This window comes from Artemia sp. Qi Xiang Cuo, chromosome 7 (assembly GCF_049724085.1).
Source record: "Artemia sp. Qi Xiang Cuo chromosome 7, ASM4972408v1, whole genome shotgun sequence".
NCBI lineage: Eukaryota > Metazoa > Arthropoda > Branchiopoda > Anostraca > Artemiidae > Artemia > Artemia sp. Qi Xiang Cuo.
In genome coordinates, this window is record NC_142800.1 from 78,479,067 (window position 1) to 78,498,805 (window position 19,739).

A 19,739-nucleotide genomic window follows, 5' to 3' on the forward strand; every position below is an offset into this window, starting at 1 on the left:
TTAACCTTCAGAAAAACATCATCTACCCCCATATCAAAATCCCTGTGAAGTACCCCTAATCCTAAATCCGAAACACTCAATGGATTATTCTCAAGCCAATCCAAACGATCATTACGAACAATTACCATTTTTTATAAATATATATATATATATAAAAAAGAAAAGGAGGGTAGTTGCAACTAAACCTAACCAACTGAATAACTTACTATAACTCGGAGGGTCGGTGGTCCCGTTTCCAACGTAATCGAAGCTCCAGAAAAAACACAATATAACCTAAAAATAATAAGAAACATATTAACAAAATAGTATAAATAAACAAACGAATAAACAAAAAGTGAAAAAATTGACACTAACACTAGCCTGTCACAATACAGGCTTACTGTTTCCATTACTGAATTCCAGAAAATTATAATTGAAGAAAACACAATGCTCTACCTGTGTCTACCACTTACCCATTCTAAATTCTAACAAAAACTAAATAAATGAGGAAAAAATAAAAACTTTTAATTTTTTTTCCATAAACACAAATACAAAAAAAAAAAAAAAAAAATATCTTAACAAACTCTTAATTCACCATTCATTATATAACCATCTATTGGTCACATAACTCAGGGATAGGCTCATCGTAACCAAATTTTGCCGCCACACCACCACGGTCGATCTGTATATATGGTGGAACTGTATTGGAAACCCATGATGAAACTCCTATAGCATTTAATCTAGATTTCTTTACATACAACTTCCTTCGAGCTTCGCGAACTGATATTGGTGCATCATCGCTAACAGATACATTTTTATGGTGTCCAATAACTTTACCTTTTAATTTCTTTCCGTTCTTAAGCACACTGACCTTCGCATCTCGAGAACCAACATCAACTTTAAAATACGGTTGCTCCTTACGGACATTACCAACAACTCGAAACCTCGGGACCATGGACAGACCTAGACCCTCCAAACACAAGTGGTCAAAAAACGTTTCGGCTTGGGTGGTATTTTCGCAGGGAGCATTCCAAACGATAATATTCGTCTCTGTATGTCGATACTCAGATGCCATAAGCCGACGAGACAGATCTGCACTCCCAGTTTCATACTTTTTCGTTGCACTAGCGATAATAGACATTTGATTTCTTAAGCTTAGAACATCAGATTCAAGCTGTGTAACACGCGAACTCGTAGTATTAACTTCTGATTTTAGCTCAGACTGTGTATTTTCCACTGATACCATACGATTTTCTAACATTTTTATACTATCGTTTATAGAGTCTAGTTTTTTACCATTTTCAGTAAGTATTGTTAGCATCTTAGCAAAATCATCCGCCAGGGTCTTCAGTGAAGCGACATCGTTATTCCCTTCAGATGAAACGGTCGAATTCAACAAACTGTTCTCAACAGACTGGGATCCTACTTGGACAGTTTTAGCAATCTTCCTTTTTCGCCCCATGGCAAGTGCAAATAAAAAAAAATATGTAATCTCTCTTACCTATTTTGGCACCTATAATTTATCCACGTCGATGCGGACGTGCAGTTCGCTAAGCCACCGTTAATTTGGGTACGGCTAACACCCCTATCTCCTGCACCGACAATTTCCAACAGCGTTTGAATACCGACGCTACTTCAGGAATCACAACCAACTTTCAGGAATACTCTGTAGCGTTTGCAAAATTCAACTAATCAAATATTTGCATTTCATTCCACTCCTCAGGGCAAGCGGTAAAGACACCTGAACTACTACTCAATCAGAGCTTGATTCATTGTCTTTGGCCTATTTTCTTTTTTTGTCATAATTAAATGACGTAATCCAAGGTGTATAATCCCAAGCCAATTCAATGTTTCGCAATATCTTCACTGTCTAACAAATACACTTTTTACAAACCAATTAAATTCAATGTTAAATCCAATTTGCGTCCTCACAGTTCAAAGGCTCATTCAGTACTGAAACTTGAATATTCAATTCAAGGTATATTTTTGTACATTAGGGGGGGGGGTCGAGCTGAAGTTCATTTTTGATGCAAACAAATGTTATATTTGGATTCACGTTTAAATTCAGATTCAAAATGTGTGTCTATGAGTAGATATAATAACTAACTTTTAAATGAGCCCTTATATGAACTCAGTAGCTCTCTATGATGTTGCAGTAGCCTTCTAGTTCTACTACTCAATAGGCAATTTAATAATAATAATAATAATAATAATAATAGCCCTTGGACAGGGCAATAGAGAAGAGGAGGGATTGTAAACCTCATGGTTATGGTTTTCAACCATGTAGATTATGATAATGCCCTTTTCATTCTTCCCAGCCTTTCCATTCCAATATTGGCACTTTTTGGGTTCCATACGGCACTTTATGATGGTGGTATTAGGTCTAGTTTATAAAAAGTAATTAAATATAAGAATTAGCTTTTAAATATGCCCTTAAACAGCTCTCTATGATGTTCCAGTGTTGTGACCAACCTGTCTATTCTAGAAAGGACATGCAACTTTTATATTTTTGGTGCCACATGGTGCTTTGTAATGGTATTATCAGGACTAATTTATAAAAAGCGATTAAATGTAAAAAATAGCTTTTAAATGTGCCCTTAAACACCTCTCTATGATGCTCAAGTGCTGGAGGATTTTCCTGGTTTTCCAGTGAGCAACAAAGAGAAAAAAAGACAACACATTAGTCCTGTGTGTTCGTCAGTCCATCTGTGAACCACTGCTATAATTTTCAAACATTGTAATTGTAATTGCTTCAAAGACAGGATTAGTCTAATAGAGCCAAACCCACTTTTTATGTCAAGTTGCAAAAAATTGAAAAAAAAAACAACAACAAAAACAAACAGAAAAAAGAACAACAAACAAACCTTAAAAACTAATTGGAAACAAAATATGTCATGCATTAAATGGCCAGTATATCAATTCAAGGAATTTAGTAAAATATAGACTATACTAGTAGAATGCCCATATTTATTCAAATAAATCTTATACAATGAGTGGTAAAAAGGAAAGGGATGAAAGAGGAAAAGATCCACTTATTTAACATGTCAATTAATTAGGGAAAAATTCTTCTCTCTGGGGACAATTCTACTAGGGTCTAGGGTGAAAATATAATTTTTGTTGAAGAAAAACAAGGGAGGTGAGGCCTAATTTGGAAAAATAGCTAAGGGAAATTGGATTTGTAGAGTGTTATGGAGAGAACTATTGGCGAAACATAGAGAAATTTTCAAATTTTATAAGCTTTTAAAGGTTTAACACCAGGGGTGTCAGTTTATAAAATATGGGGAGAGGGGCAAAGTGTATTTTTGAGAATCTAGGTTAGGCCAATTTTGCTGTTATATCAACTCTTTTAAAGAAAATACCAAAAATTAAATATTTTTTAACAAACAAAAAAAATTGGTATTTTCCAAAATTCAGGGGCGGGGGGAAATAGGGGCAATCAGCATTCTTTTCATACAGATAATCTTCTGTTTTGCAAGCAATGTGAAAGTAATAAAGAGATAACACTATCTTTATTTGATAATGACTGGATTCCAAACAATATTAAAGGACATCACCTGGACTATTGAACTTCATTTGCTTTGATGATTGTTTCTATTCATCAACTGTCAACTACCATTTATCACCAAAATCGCAGAGTTGTTAATAAAACTCAAATGACAATAATAATAATAAAAAGAAAAAATATATTTTATCTCTTATTGCGCTTTTGAATACATTGGGCTGAAGATTAAGGAACCAGTTTTTCTGCAGTCGAGTAAATAGCCTAAGTGCTTTTGTATTCCTTTTATTACTGATATACTCTGAATGTTGACCTAGCATAACTCTTTAATCATTACAAAATGCTCTCAAAGCAAAAGAAATGGCCCATTTTCAGATTGATTTTTTTTAAACTTGGATTAGTTTGATCTGTAATTATTCTTATACATCTTTATGACAAATAAAGTAAGAAGAGGATGGCACCCCCATCAAAAAAATTAAACAATATAATTCCCTATAATTAAACAAAGTACCTACAAATCTGCCTTGCATTTTTTTTGTGCAAATTTCATATTGAAAATCTTTTCCATGTGCTGCTCCCGAGGCTAGGTGTTTACCCTTTAGAAAATCCCACCCTCCCCCCTGGAAAACACCCCCCTTGGAAATATCAGCTTATTTTGGGAATAAATGGTATTCTTTACTTTTATAATAACAACGTAGACCAGAAACATTCCTGGAAATCAAGAGAGATTGAATATCAATTTCACATTTTGATGCATTTTTTACAGTTTTTTTTTGTATCAGAAACTTTGGAGGGTGCTCATTACACCAGAAGTTGAGAGTTCTAGTCTTTTTTACAAGTCGAAAGTGATTGAAGACCAACCAACCTCGGGGTTATTTTCTGGGGGGGGGGGGCGCCAAGTCCTGCTGTTCCTAGCCCACTCTTTTTTTTTCTATGACTTTGTTTCTAAAAAAGAACACTAAAGATGCTTTATTCTTTATCTGACATCTTAAATGTGCTTCATATCCCCTTCCAGTACCTGATACCCCATTTTTACAGCTCGAAATCAATACAGACCCGCCAAGCTCTGCCAAGGTCATGTATGCAGCAAAAAAACTAAAAGATAGACAAGTTCCTGGGATAGATAGACTCTCTGCAGAAATGCTAAAGTATTCAATAAGAACATGTCTCTCAGTGTGGCTCGCCCTTTTCACCAATATATAGAATATAGGGAAGGTTCTCCGTGAATGGACCAAGGGGATATTGACCAAAATTTTCAAAAAGGGAGACACAATGTTTTGCAATAATTGGAGAGAATGTACGCAGAATGTATCAACATTCTGCTGGTACCATGCAAACTATTGGCTTCTATTATGTTGTACCAGATTCGAGATGCACTAGATACACATGATACACATCTGCTAGAAGAGCAGTATGGTCTTAGAAGCGACAGATCATGCTCTGACTTGATTTTCGTACTGAGAACACTTGTTGAGGAATCAAAAGAGTGGAACAACAAGCTATATTTGCTATTTATTGCCTTCAAAAAGGCATTTGACTTGGTTGACCAAGAATGTTTGTGGAGAGTTCTCAAGTATTATAGGGTGCCAGAAAAACTAGTGAGCATGATTATCTCCCTATACAAAGAGACTGAGGGCTGCATCAAGACCAAGAATTGTACAACCAGATTTTTCAAGTTCATGTCTGTTGTGCGTCAGGAATGTAGGCTACTTTTCCCATTTCTTTTTGTAGTTATAATGGACTACGTATTAAAACGAAATTCTGGATATGGCGTAAAAGTAAGTGGTAAGCAACTCTGATTTGGATTTCGCGAATAATGTAGTCTTGTTAGAAGATTATAAACAGAGGGTACAGCAGCTACTTGACACACTCATAGAAAAAGCAGAAAAAGTCAGGCTAACCATTAACGTTGACAAATCAAAGAGCATGTCAATCACAAACTCACTACTTGTACTGCATCACAAGAACACAAATATCCAACAGGTGAAAGATTTCAAATACCTGGGTAGCTAGATCAATTGTGATGGCGAAATAATGTCCGAGATGAAACGCAGAATCGGTCAGACAACCAGAGCTTTTAATAGACTAAAGCCCATTTGGAGGAGCAGAAAATATTCTTTACGACTACAGTTACATCTCATCAATAGTAATGTGCTCTCCATACTCCGCTACGCTAGTGAGTGCTGGCAAATGAACCAACGGCTTGAAAAGACAATTCTTGCATTTTAAAATGTGTGCTTAAGGAGAATTTTAAATATAAGCTGGTAACAGAGAGTTAGTACCTCTGAAGTTTGTAATAGAACGGGCCAGCCTCTCATTACTGATGTTCTTAGGAAGAAGAGGTGGACATATTTAAGGCATGTACTCTGCATAAAAGAAGGCTACCTTCCTCGGACAGCCTACGACTGGAAACCAGGCAACAGAAGAAGACAGGGTTGTCCAAAGAACACTTTGCGGCGAACTTTTGACTGAGATCTGAGGATGGCTGAGACTTTTCTAGTATCTGAATGAGAAAATTTCACCGTTGTAGCATCGCTCCGGGACGAGTGGAGATGCTTCGTCGACGCCCTATGCGACACTAATGGCGCCAGAGGAACTAAGGTCTAAGGCAAGGTCTAGTGCCTATACCTTCAAATGGCTCATGATAATAAATGGTGAGTAAAGGATAACCCCTGTTTATGTTGACTGGAACTCAAAAAATGGGAAGTTTGTTGACACTATATGTATAAAAATAATATTTTGTTTATGGTGATTTCAAATATAGCAAAAAAAATTTATTACAAGGTAAAGAGCCACTTTCAGTTTCAAAACATCAATTTTTGTCCACATAAGGTGAAAACAATATGAAATAAAAATTGTGGCTCAGCAAACAGGCTTAGAATAACAATAAAAGCGATCTATATAACATCCCAGTTTCAGGAGGCATACTTCAGCAGAGGGACACATTTGTCTCAAAATATGCATGCTGTTTATACTAAATGAAAGGTTATTATAAACTGTTTATATATTTAATGCTTATAGTTACATACTGTGGCTTAGTTGCGCCGTAGGAGGAGCCAAGTGGATGCCCCCCCTGCCCTGTATTAATAATAGAGCAAATTTATTGTGTAAAGCAACACTTCTTCGTGAGCTCTTTCCTGCTCAAATTATTGCTATATAAAAGAGAAACTTTACTACCATAAAGAGCAGGATTTTAGTTGGGCTGTTGTCCTCAAATATAGGGTAACTTGGGATGAAGGTTTCTGCAGCAGCTGGAATATAGCTCAGTGCAACACGTAGCAAACAAAACAGAAAAAAAATAAAAGAAATTGTCAATTGAGAGAAATTTCCCATTGATATTAATTTGGAAATGGTAATTTTTACCTGGATGAAACTAAGCAATAGTTTTTATTTACAAAAATATTTTTTTCAGAAATTCATAAAAGAGTCTGAAACTCCTCAATATGACATTGGATTATCATAAAAAGTAGAACCTCGAAATCGCCATTGTAGAGAACCCTATTACAGCCCCTGTCTTGAAAATCAAGGAAAATTGAATTTTAGAATGGATAGTATTTTTGATTTTTTTTTTTTCGTCTTCAAAGGGTAGACTGTAAAAAAAAGGTGTTGTCTTTTTCAAAGGGTAGACCAGGTGCTGTAGAATATAAAAACAGGGCTTGTCTAATCATATGTTCAGAGTTCAACTTTTAAGCAATAAAATATATTTCAGCTAAGGAAAGTATTTGCTCCTGGTAATTTGTTCCTAAGAGCAGCACAATGCCTACAAGTGAAAACTCTGGGACAGCAAATTGATATGCCAATTTTCATCTACTCTCAATCAAAGGTTTATAGCCCCCCTTAATGGTTTTAGTGGAAGCTGTAGCCTGATGATTTTGTGGTCCATATGTACCAAGGACTGGATACTTTATCAGTGCTATCTTACAGCAATGAAACATTATATTTTAACTCAGATTGTAGACATTCACTTGACATGCAAGAGGTGCAGGAAAAATGTAGCCTGTATCAATTCTTTTTTATGTATAAGATAAAAATACAAAACCAGAATAAACTTATACATACCTCACAGTCTAGCATACCATGAGAGACACATAGAATAGGAAGCCTACATACAAACTTATTGTGTGATGGGTGAGATTGTTTTCTCATAATTTTCGTATAATTGCCCTGTTTCTTGGTGTTATAGCAGATTTACCCACTCTTCCCTTTTGAAAAAATCCTTTATATTTGTCATTGTTAGCCTTATTTTTTTTCTTACCGAAAAATACGTTTTTTTCCCTTAATTTTCTTTTCTTACAGAAATGCATTTCTTATAAGTTTTTTATTTCTGACTCAGTTTTTCAACCATCAGGACCAAGTTTTTGTCATCTTTGTCTGTGACTCACTCTTTATTTATAGGTTTCTTACATCTTGGTGGGCTCCGTACAGCTCTATATAATTTTTTATTTGCCCAGCAAAACAATGGAAGCTTTATACTGAGGATTGAAGACACAGACAGGAAGAGGCTAGTTCCTGGTGCTGTAGAAGCCATTGAGAGAGTTTTGACAAAATTACAGCTTATACCCAAGGAAAGTCCTGGTAATTCGCAAGTAATCTTTCTATTCGTCTATAATACAGCAAAGTTACCCTTCTGGTGTTAAAATGATCTAGCAGCCAAAAGTTAAATGGGATGAACAGGGCTTTCATAAGTTGTATTATGACTTTTAAGTCGTTTGGGTTGGTCTTACCCTTCTCAAGGTATGTTATAACTAGCAGTTTGTTTGACATTATTAAACACCTTATATCAGGTATATTTTTTATCTGTAATGTATCCAATCTGTTTTCTATTGTGCGTAATTCAGAATATTCCTATTTTAATAACAAAAGTTTAATTTGTTACGTAGGTTTATTATATTGATACTATGCTGAAATTTTTACTTAAACTTAAAGTTGGTAGGTCTGTCAAACAATTTACGGTAGTATGCAGAGAAAAAAAAATTGTCAGTACAACGATAAATTTGAGGGTTAAATAGAAAACGTTGAATTAATAAGATAAAAATGATTGATTAAAAAAGTTTCTGTTTAGCCTTGTGGTAGTACATTGGATTGATCTCTGTTTGACACTACAGAGCCCGGGTTCAATCCCAGCTGCCGCAGGCTTTGGAATTGCATAAAGAATAATGCATTAACATTTCCAAATAGTCAAACAAGAAGAAAACATTTTAGTGTATGCTTCCAAAATTGATTAGGCAGAACTTTGGTTGCACAGCCACTGTCCAATTAAAAAAAAGTATGTGCATTGTGACATTGCACAACCAAAGAGCTGAGATCTGCTCAGTCTTTGTTGAAGCAGGAGAAATACTACTACTAATACTAACAACTCAGCGCAGCACCAAGTTGCCTGAGGCCAACTTAGCTACGCACGCTCCTCCTCCATCCCAATCTGTTCAAAGCCTCCCTCTTTACACCCTCCCAGGAAGTTCTCATTTTCCTTAATTCCTCTCTTACGACATCCTCCAACCCCAACCGAGGACGACCTGCTTTTTGTTTAGTCCTAGACGGTTGACCAAAAAGGACACTCTTTGTTAATCTGTCATCCTTCATCTGCAGAACATGCCCCCGCCTTTCCAAACTTTCTCTCATTATAGCCGTAGAAAACAAGATTAAACCACACTTTTTGTACAGCCTACTGTTTGAAATATGGTCAGTCAGTTCGGTACCCAAAATAAAACCATAGGCAATTTGTCTAGAAAACTTCTAGCAAATTTTTCTCCGTTTTTCAGAGCCCTCATGCTTCAGGACCATACTTGACCACTATCAACACTGTAGCTTCCAGTATTCTAATCTTGGTTTGCAGACTATTCTTTCAATCTTTTTTTCAATTGGGAAAAAACACCCTGAGCCTTGGCTATTCTACTTTTAACATCTTCACTGCTCCCACCATCTTTACTAATAATACTACCAAGGTAAGTAAAGCTGCCCACCTGATCAATATTTTCATTGCCCAACATCACCTTTTCATCTTCACTTATTCCTAGCCTTAGTGACTTTTCATTTTGTTACTTTCTCTCTTCTCTGAGTTTCGTTTGTCATGTATAGCCAGTGTGGTCTAAGAATGTTTTCGCTAATTCTTCCTCACAAAACAAATCTTCCTTCACGTCCAAGGTATCGCAAACTATTTATTTTCCTCTATATCTTTTCCTGCAACTATCTCGGTTTAGTAAATTCTCAAAATGTTCTGCCCTTATTGATGTTAATAACATTATGCAAATTCGTTACAATGATGGACAATCCTCTATTTCTTCGGACTGCTTGAGTTCTTCTAAAAACAAGAAAAAGAAGAAGAAAATTTAGCTTTTAATATGTTGTCTAGTTTAGTTGTTTTCTGGTAATTAAGTTATTTTCTGATTTATTTTTAGTTCTTTAATGGGCAGCAAGCTGAAAAGGCTAGTAAAAAAAAGAAAAAAAAAAGAAAAATGCTAATGAATTACTGAAACGATTTGTTTTGCAGTGTACTGGCTGAAGCTTGTTCTTATGACATATATTTATTTTGACTGCAGCGGCGGGGGGTAGTAGGGAACAGTGGCTATCACTCTAAAGCACAGAGTGTCCAAACTTACACATCAGATGGTACCTGCGTTCTTTAACGGTTGGGATTCGTAGAACTGCGAGGACAAAGTCGTAAGTACCATACTTGGTTCCTATAATGGTGCCATCAAACATCACTGCGCCATCTATTGAAAAAAATTTATTAAAAACATGCTTCTGAAATATTTTTTAGCTAGCTAAATATTTACGAGTACAAAATTAGATAGACCAAGTTGCAATATTATCCATTTATGCATATTATTCACGGATGCATCGTCGGAATCAAGTCTAATGGTAATATCTGGCGTTTTCACGCTTCTGAGATAGTTGTCAAAAACTGTTTGCTAAGTCGTTTTCAGAGGGAAAGTATCCTTAGTCATTCTTTGATCCTTATTACCCTGCCGATTCTCTAGCAAATGGTTTTATCCATTATCTCAGAATGGTGAAAATGACAGACACTACCTTTTGGCATGACAGTGATGGCATAGTTTATGATGACGTTTATGACCCATTTCCTGGCCTTATGGTGACTAAAACTGGTCTTAATATTATAAATCAAACCCTATTCTATTGAATATGAAGCCTTAAAGCACATACTGCACAGGTACATATGTTAGGATGCGATTTTGCTTTTGGCTGGGGAGGGGACGCTAATAATAAAAATCCAAACCTAATTTGATAATTTGAATAGGAAGTGCCCAGAACTTTGGGAAGTTTTAGTATTTGGGGATAGGGAAGAAGGTGAGCCCCCCACCTCCGCGCATATCGCTGAAATTGCTCAACTTCTTCTTGGATAGCAAAACTAGCTCAATTGGAAACTCAGTGGTGTAAGTCGTAAACTGCTCCATTTGGAAACTTTCTTTGAAGACATGCCACCACAAAAAGGATGGGGGAGTGGGTCTAAAGTTGATCTGCCGGACCCCCTTTCTCTTGAAATTGTGGCCTTAAAACGTACCGCTATTTATTTTGGACCCTTCATTTAGCAGAGATCATTGTAATAACCATGATAAAATTTGGATATATCTTCCATTCCTTTATTTTGTTCAAGAGAAGTATCAAGCCTCTAGCTTTTCATGGATAGTTGGGCTATATGCTATTTTACAGATGCTATACATGTTATGATTCTATATATGTTTGTGGGTTATTTTATGGAAATTAAATGCTTTTGTGGATTGAATTCATTACTAATTGAACTATAGCTTGTGGTTGGATTCCATATTAATCAATTTACTAATATTGTATAACAGGGGCAAGCAATTTCTGACCCATATCCAGTCTCCATAATGTGCTCCCACTCTCAACAAAATATTTGTTTCTCTTGGCCCAGAGAACGACTCCTGAATGTTCTAACCAATTGGATAGCCAAGATCCAGTATGTCGCTTTTCCTACCATAATATCTATCTATGAATAACTAGCAATTTGTGTAAGTTATTCTCCTTGCTCCAGGGGCAAGGGGAGTAGTTAATGTTTTCCCAGAGCCATAATTAACGGAAATTTCGAAAATTTTGAAAAAATATCTATCTCAAAATGGTGATGTGATATCAGACAGGGGTGGGGTAGCAGATAAGGGCATGGGAGGAAGGCTGGTTGTCCTCTGCTAACTTTCAAACCTTAAGAAGAGCGCTATTAGCTTCAATTTCCAATCGAAGTTTTACGATCATCATTTTCGTGACAAAGTCGCTGGAATAAATTGTCTGGTAGGAACATGCCTCTTTACTATAGGTAACGTTACAGCGTATCCTTGGAAATGCCTCCCCCTCTAACTGTGCAACTTTGGCCGTATCTAACTTTTACATCTCTATTTTAGGCAATGGAGGTGATTATGGTCCTTACTTTCAATCCCAAAGATTGGATCTATATCGCAGTAATTTAGATACCTTATTAAAAAATGGCAATGCGTATCCCTGTTTCTGCTCTCAAACTCGGTTGGATTTAATCAGGAAAGATGCTGTCAGGAGACGAGAAGTTCCTAAGTATGACAACAAATGTCGAAATTTGAGTCGCAAACAAGTGGAAGAAAAGATTCGACAAGGACTGTCACATTGTTATCGATTTGTTGTAAGATGATTTTCAATTTTGGTGTGAAATTGATGGTGTTTTATTGTATAAGTTTTTGTTTTAATTCCTGCTTTAAAGAAGAAAACGATTTGCTTTAAGCGCAGAAGTAGGATTATATTTCAGTGGACAAAATTTGTGAATTGGAGGAATCTTAACTTTTCCAGATATAATCTGCTGTAGATGACAGGGAATGTTTACCCAGTCAGTTGTTAGTTGAATTCAAAGAGAAAAGGATCAGCGAGAAAACCCGCGTTCGTCTCTAAAAAAAATCCGATGCTGTCCAGCATTACCCAGGAAAACCACAAAGCGGATATTCAAATCCTAAATAAATATGTTAATTTCACTATTTCTTCTTAAACTTTCTTTATATTTTTATTCTTTACACTCGTTCAATCCAGGTCTGGAAATGTTTGATTGAGGAACTGACAAACCCCCCCCTAAATGTGGTGGTGCACCATATTACTGGAAAATTATACTACTACTACTACCAAGTCACTGTAATACCAAGCCACCTGAGGCCAACACAGCTGTGCACGCTCCTCCTCCTCCATCCGAATCTCTTCAAAACCTCCCTCTTTCACCCTCCCAAGGAGTCCCGACTTCCTTTAAATCCTTTTTTACGACCTCTTCCCGCCCCATCCGGGGACGACAACGGATTTTCCTTTGGTCCTAGATGGTTAGCTCAAAAGAATGAACTTTGTCAATCTGGCATCCTTCATTCACTGAAATGTGTCAGTCATCTCAACCTTTCTGTCATTCTAGCCCTAGATTCGGGATAGAACCACATTTTTTGTACAGGTTAATGTTTGTAATACAGTCAGTCAGACAGGTACCCAGAAGAATCTGTAGGCAATTCCTCTGGAAAATATGTAACAAATCCTTCCCGTCTTTTGAAATGCCCACGTTTCAGACCACTAGACCACTGTCATCACCGTAGCAACCATTATTCTAATCTTGTTTTGCAGGTTTATTATCCTATTCTTCCAGGCTTTTTCAGTTTTGAAAAAAACACCCTGGGCCTTGGTTTATTCTGCTTTAAGCGTCTCCACTGCATCCAGCTTCTTTATTAATAATAGTACCCAGGTATCGATCGATAATAGTACCCATCCACTTGATCGATCTTTCACGTTACCTAATGTCACCTCTTCACCTTCATTTATTCCCAGTCTAAGTGACTTAATCCCCTTAACATTAATCTTTAACCCTATTCTAACACTCCTGAACACTCAAAACCTCCAAAAGTTCATTCATTTAGCAAATATTTTCATCTAGGATACTCAGGTCATCAGCGTAATCCAAGTCTAGGAAAGTTTTAAATTCTCATTTGGTTCCATACTCTCACTAGATTTAGTGCAACGTCTTTGGTTAGAAAGTTGAGTTAAGAATCTGCAGTAATTGTTTTCTTGCTTTAAAGTGTTTTCTTTTTTTGGGGGGGGGGGGCGAGTGGGCACCAACGAAGCTTGGAACCCCCCAATTGGTAGTGTCTACCCCTTTAATTTGTATAAATTTTACCTTGGGGGGGGGGAGGCTATCCCCAAAACGCCCTCTGGATCGACTCCAGTAGAGGACCTTATGCACTTATACAAACTATAATAAACAGTTATTAATATCAAACAAATCTTATATCTTATAAAACAAAACACTAAAAACAAACAAGAAAGTATCAAATAATTAAAATAAAACAAACTAAAAAATATTTACAACTGCGTTTGTAATAATTCATCGAAGTGTAAAGAGTCTTTCTGGATTCCCTTTAGATGACATAGTTATTATCATTTTTGCTGTGTTAAAAACATTCTGTTAGTTGCTGCTGTTGAACTTTTGATTTCTTAGATCGTAAAACAAGTCCTTCAACTGGAATACTGTGCTGTAAATGACTACTGATTCTGTCTTGTTTGCCAAATAGCTAGATATCGTATGTTTGCGTAAAATCATTTGATGGGAGGTAGTTTGTTTATACATAACCTACACGAAATACACATCATTCCTCCCTATAATGCTCAATTATATTAAAACTTAGTAAGGAGGGACAAAAGACTCTTAGAGGGATAAGACGCTGTAGGACATCTTGTGAAAAAAGTCTCTCTCTTGATTCCTCGCTTTTTTCTTTTTTCACTCTGTCTCTCTCTCCCTCACATTCTCTCTCTCTATTCCTGTATTACCTCTTTATATAAAGTAAATACTAATTTTTAGCTTAGGTCAGAAGAATCGAACTTCAGTGATCTAGTATATGGACCCTATGACTATAATCCTGCTGCTAATGAAGGTGACCCAGTCATTATGAAAGAAGACGGGTACCCTACTTATCATTTTGCTAATGTTGTTGATGATCATTTAATGGACATTTCACACGTTCTTCGTGGAGAAGAGTGGCTAATTTCAACTGCCAAACACATTCTTATGTACAAGTAGGTGAGACCTTTTCTCAATAGGAATCTGAACTTTTGATCCTAGTTTCCATAGGCTAAGCAGCAACTTTTTAAGTCGCATTTTTAGTTACTGGAGGATGTTTTAGTTATGGCAACTTGATAGCTACCAGTAAAATGGATCGTTACCAGTGTGAACAGACGATACTTCTCATTAGACAACATTGTTTCCTAAGATAAGGAATGACCAATGTCTTTACATTTACCTAAGGCAAAGGTAGTTGTAACTCTCACAAAGATGACGCGCTATTATCTTGCAATACTTCCCTCATTAAGCTCAATAGGTAGGGTCATGGTCAGTGGTGTGATTTGCTATGGGGCAGGGGGGAGGAGAAACTGCTCCCTCCCCCAGACCTCAGTTTGCCTTCCCCAGCTGAAATTTAGTTTCTACAGGAAATCTTTTCAAAATTAAGATAAGCCTGCATAATTCAAGTATCCAGAGAAACAGGTCAGTTTTCTTTAGTATATTTTTGCCTTTATGGTAATATATGACTCATTTTTCAGTTTTCACTATCATTTTCACTTGATTTAGGAAAATTGGCTCCAACTTTGCCCCCCCCCCCCCAGGAGTTTGATGGAATTACGCTACTGGTCATGATGTGGTTGGTTCGAACCAACTACGTGACGGATTGATTAGTTCATCCGTATGTTCTGTTAATAAGAAAGAGAAAATCTATTTCTTTTCTCTATACGTAGAAAACCAACTCATAGTGCCTGGTATCTTAACATCCACTCATGCCACCCAGCATCTATAGAAAAAGAACCATTTATTTCATTGACTGGTACAGCTCTTAGAATTTGTTGTCCAATGTATGGTAATTAAAAACTGTTTTACATGAGGGACATGTTTTTTGCATGGCATATGCAATTATATTGAGCAATGAAGTAATAAAGAAGAGACAAAGTCAGTATCAAAAAAAAAAAAAAAAAAAAAAAAAAAAAAAATCTAGAGCCTCAATTTTTGGATTCTAAAAGTTCAAATGGCTACATCTCCTTTACCTTGTGTACACTTCTTGGGTGAAAAACTTATACAGGCTTTGTTCAAATATACTATTAAAACTTGTTTCAAATCAGTCTGGGTGGCTTTCTGTAAATTCTGGGTAAGACAAAAGTTACTGCAATCTAGGGAAAAGAGTGTAGTGTATTCTTGGTCGTGTGGAAAGTTCCACATAGGCTTAAGTTACCAGAAATTTATGGATGGTTTTTGAGGATCGCAATCTTCTCAAATTTAGAGTTCCTTTTCAAAATTTTGTTTCTCCTTTGGTAGAGCATATTTTCGTTCACCATTACATACAATTTAGGGAAATGCCAGCTATTTCAAAGGAAAAAGCCATAGGAATAAAAAAAAAAACACATTGTCGTGGATTAGGCAGCTAACAGATATAATGGTAGTTTAAACATTGATTTTATTTATATTAAAAAATGAATCCATTACCAAAAATTTTCTTTTGGCACTGCAAAATCATCATGGGATTAAATTAAATAAAATAAATGAAAAGCTTCATTGGGTGCCAGTAAAAAGATCATTTCGCAACATAGTAATTAGGTTCTTTTTCGTTTGTTCTAATTAGTTTATTGTCAATTGCTTCTGTCTTGTGATAGGAATAGTTCATTGATTGTACATTGGTTGTTGGGGTTTTACCTAAGCCACCAAATTGAATATATTCGTTGGTTTTTACTTAACCGTTACTTAATTAATTCGTTGGTTTTAAGTAAACCATTCCATTGGTTTTGACTTGGAGTAGCCGCTGTACGGGTTGATTCGAATCTTCTTTTTATTTTCTTTTGATTCGAGTTCTTTTCGATTTTGTTCGCTTTTTTAATTTGTTTTGGCTTTACTTTCTCTTTTTTCGATGCTGATGAAACCGAATTGTGGCACAGGCCAAATGTTCGTTTGTTTGTTCTTCTTCTTTTTCTTCTTACAAGTCGTTTATCCTTCCTATTCAAGATGTATGGTTCCAGGTTTGTAATGGTAGGCCAGTACCGCATTCTTCCTGAAATAGTGACAAAAAAAAAGAAAAAAAAAGAATCTGAATTGTACCAAGTTCGTGTACGTTTATTCCCCAGTATTTGAAAAAAAAAACTCCAGGCAGGGGCAGAGAAATGAATTTATGGAGCATGGGTGGAAAAAAACAACCATGAATAAATATAGCAAATAAACACACTGGTCATTTGCGACGCTATAACCAGTAAGAAAAGAAAGGATAAAAAATAATAGGAAAGTTCCTGCATCAGCCATCCTCCTCGAACACCACCCAGTCATGCATCCAGCAAAAAGCTTCATAAAATTCAAATAAATAACTAAAATCAATAAAAGTACTCCACCAAGGTCCAAAGAGAATGGGCAATACTTCTGACTGAAGCAGCAAATACTTCTGACTAAAGCTGTTATAGGGAGACTTTCAATAAATTAGGATGGAGAAGGAGCATGCGTAGCTGTGTTGACCTCAGGCAGGTTGTTGCTGCAGTGAGCTGTAAGTAGTAGCAGTAATAGTAAAGCTGTTATAAGCTAGTTTGAAAGGTAGTTTTTCTTGAGTTACAGACTATTGATATTTTATGACCTTGCTGATTTGATATAATTAGTGTTTCCTCTGATATTTTCTATTGCAAAATTGTTACAAAAAGAATAAAATAAACTTTTGAAATATTTAAATTCAGTTTGAAGCCTAAAAAATGAATTTTAAAAATGTCATTTGGAGAAGTAATATCTATATTTTTATCTTTCAAAAAAGTGCTAACTAACTGATAAATGTATTCTGAAGCTTCCCTGAAACAATGTAATTAGTTGGTTTTTACCATTGCTACAGACAAAGTACTGACATAATAGTAATTCCAATAAAAAAAGGCTACTAATTTCTGTTCCTTGTTAGCCTACCACAGGCAAGACCTGCTCGATCCACTACTTAATACTTTTATAGAACAAGTTAAAACTATTTTGATTCTAAAAGTTGTTTTTCTGGGGTGTCTTACATTTTTTTCTGTCTACTATTTACGGGATGGCAACAAACACCATAGTTGTTAGAAATACCTACTTAAGGGTTCAAGCCCTTCGCCAGGAAAACTTTTGGGAGAAAACTTTGCCCAAAAATTGTTCCAATTATCAATAATAACTATATTACAACTCTCCCTCTCCTTATTAGTAAATACTCCGAAGCCTTCCTGAGCTTAAATACTACTTGTTTTCCTTTGGTAGTGGTTAGTTGCTGATCAACCGTTTTATAGATTATTGTCAAATATATAAGATAGTTTCATGCCGGCATTTGCCGACATGGGGGAACATAGTTGCTTATTGACTATGAAAAACTAATGAAAAAAGGAAAGCATTGGTGGTTTGGCATGGATTATTTGAATTAAAGGCTGCTACCACCACTGACAGTGGAGCACTACCCAGGTGAACAAGAAACATCCCAAGGCTACCTTAATTTTAATTCATAGAAAGCTGGACTTGAGTTTAAGGGTGAAGTGGGTTCAACCTTGTATATTCTGAAAGTTGACTCGCTCTTTTATTTTGGAACTGTTTTGTTAATTATGTCGTAGGGTTAGGTTACTATGCAGAGCTTAGACTAGCCGAAAATATTAACGCTAATGTGCCAGTTCTACCTCTTTGGCTAAATAACTTCTTTTATCTTTGGGATACTCTAATGCAAAAGTAAAAATAAAAAAATAATAATAAACGCAGCTAATTATTAAGTTTAGGGTTTTACAAATCTCCCTGTGATTTCGATGAATAACGGTAGATGACGTCGGCCACATTGTTTAGAAACAAAATGAGTTTTTTCTCTTATCACTTTCCAATCCTCTTTAGTTTAAATCTTAGATGGCTGGAGTAGGGGTGGACTGCCAGGTTTTCCTCCAGACGACGGGACATTTTTTCAAGTTTTCACGAAAGGGCTACTCCGGGCCTTTTCCTCCGTGCCTCCGTCCGTTATGCGGGCTACGATAGCTACATAAAATTTCCAAATCATCAGTCATTAGGCATTTATGTCGTGTTTTCCGAAGCCATGAATTTAGTGAATTGGGGGAAAACATAAGCTTTAAATTAAAACGTTCAATATTAAGAGTATTTTATTTACTGTATAAAAGAGCATTGCCATTAATCCAGTGAACAATTTTTTAAATGGAAGACTATAACAATTTCTTCCTAGGCTGACACAGAAAAAAGTTGCTACACTGGGCAGTATTTGTCAATTCAATCAATGAGCAATTTTAGTTGCGGTTACGTTCAATCTGTTACTTTTCTTTTTTTTTCAATGTGAACCTGATCAGTAATGTCAGGGAGAGAATAAGATATAGAGGGGGGTAAGCTCTTCGCAATTCTTATAATGGATTGTAACTAAGAAAGCTAGAATAGAACCCCTCTTAGTTGAAAGGTGTGACCAGAGAATATGCTCCTTTCCATTTGTTTGTGGTAACCAGGGGGAGCCAGGAATCGCATAAATTAGACTGGTATCGTCTACTTACGGAAAAAGAAGTTTTTTTTTGCCAGATTTGACGTTAACTATATGTATATACATATATGTATATGTATAAATTTTGTTTCAGGGCCTTTGGTTGGACACCCCCTCGATATGCCCACTTACCATTGATTCTCAATAAAGATGGCAGCAAATTATCAAAACGACAAGATGATTTACGTGTCGAATCGCTTCTTAGTAAGGGATTTTATCCGCTAACAATTTTGAATTTTGTTACAAAAATTGGTGGAGGTTTTGACGAAAAGCTTGATGATCTAGTCAGCTTAGATGAACTTGTTGACAAGGTTAGTTTTTCAGAAGTTGATTAGTATTTTTAAACGTAAAAGCCTGTTTTATTGTTAAGAATAAATGTAGCAAACCAAAGTCTATGAACTGGAAGACACATGCTCTCTCAAACCTTAGATTACGTTATTACTTTTCTTTATATTCTATCTTAGAAAAAGGAAGGGCGCCGTTTTTCTTAATATCTAGATTTTAAACTTATCAATCATAGGCAGTAAAGTAAACAAACAATCATAGGCAGCCTAAGTAAAAAACGATGTTGGCACAATGTATTATTTATTTTTTATAATAGTCGAAAGTGATTGTGATTTTAAACTTATCAATGTTTGCAAGAGCTGAATGTATCAACAAAAACGGAAAATGCAACACAAAGGGTATTTTTTCCCTGTTTTTATCCTATTTCGCTATTTGAATTTTAGTTTCTGTAGTTATTTATGAAGAAAGATTAAGATATG

At 35.9% G+C, this 19,739-nt stretch overlaps 1 protein-coding gene across 1 annotated transcript in view; it reads left to right on the top strand.

The window, feature by feature from the left end:
- Positions 1-19,739, top strand: part of GluRS-m (putative glutamate--tRNA ligase, mitochondrial) — a 62,330-nt gene that overhangs the window by 11,100 nt on the left and 31,491 nt on the right. The window contains exons 2-5 of the mRNA XM_089091728.1: positions 7,874-8,053; positions 11,851-12,101; positions 14,295-14,509; positions 19,070-19,286. Of these exons, the coding sequence (XP_088947854.1) occupies positions 7,874-8,053; positions 11,851-12,101; positions 14,295-14,509; positions 19,070-19,286 (863 nt within the window). The remainder of the gene's footprint in view (positions 1-7,873; positions 8,054-11,850; positions 12,102-14,294; positions 14,510-19,069; positions 19,287-19,739) is intronic.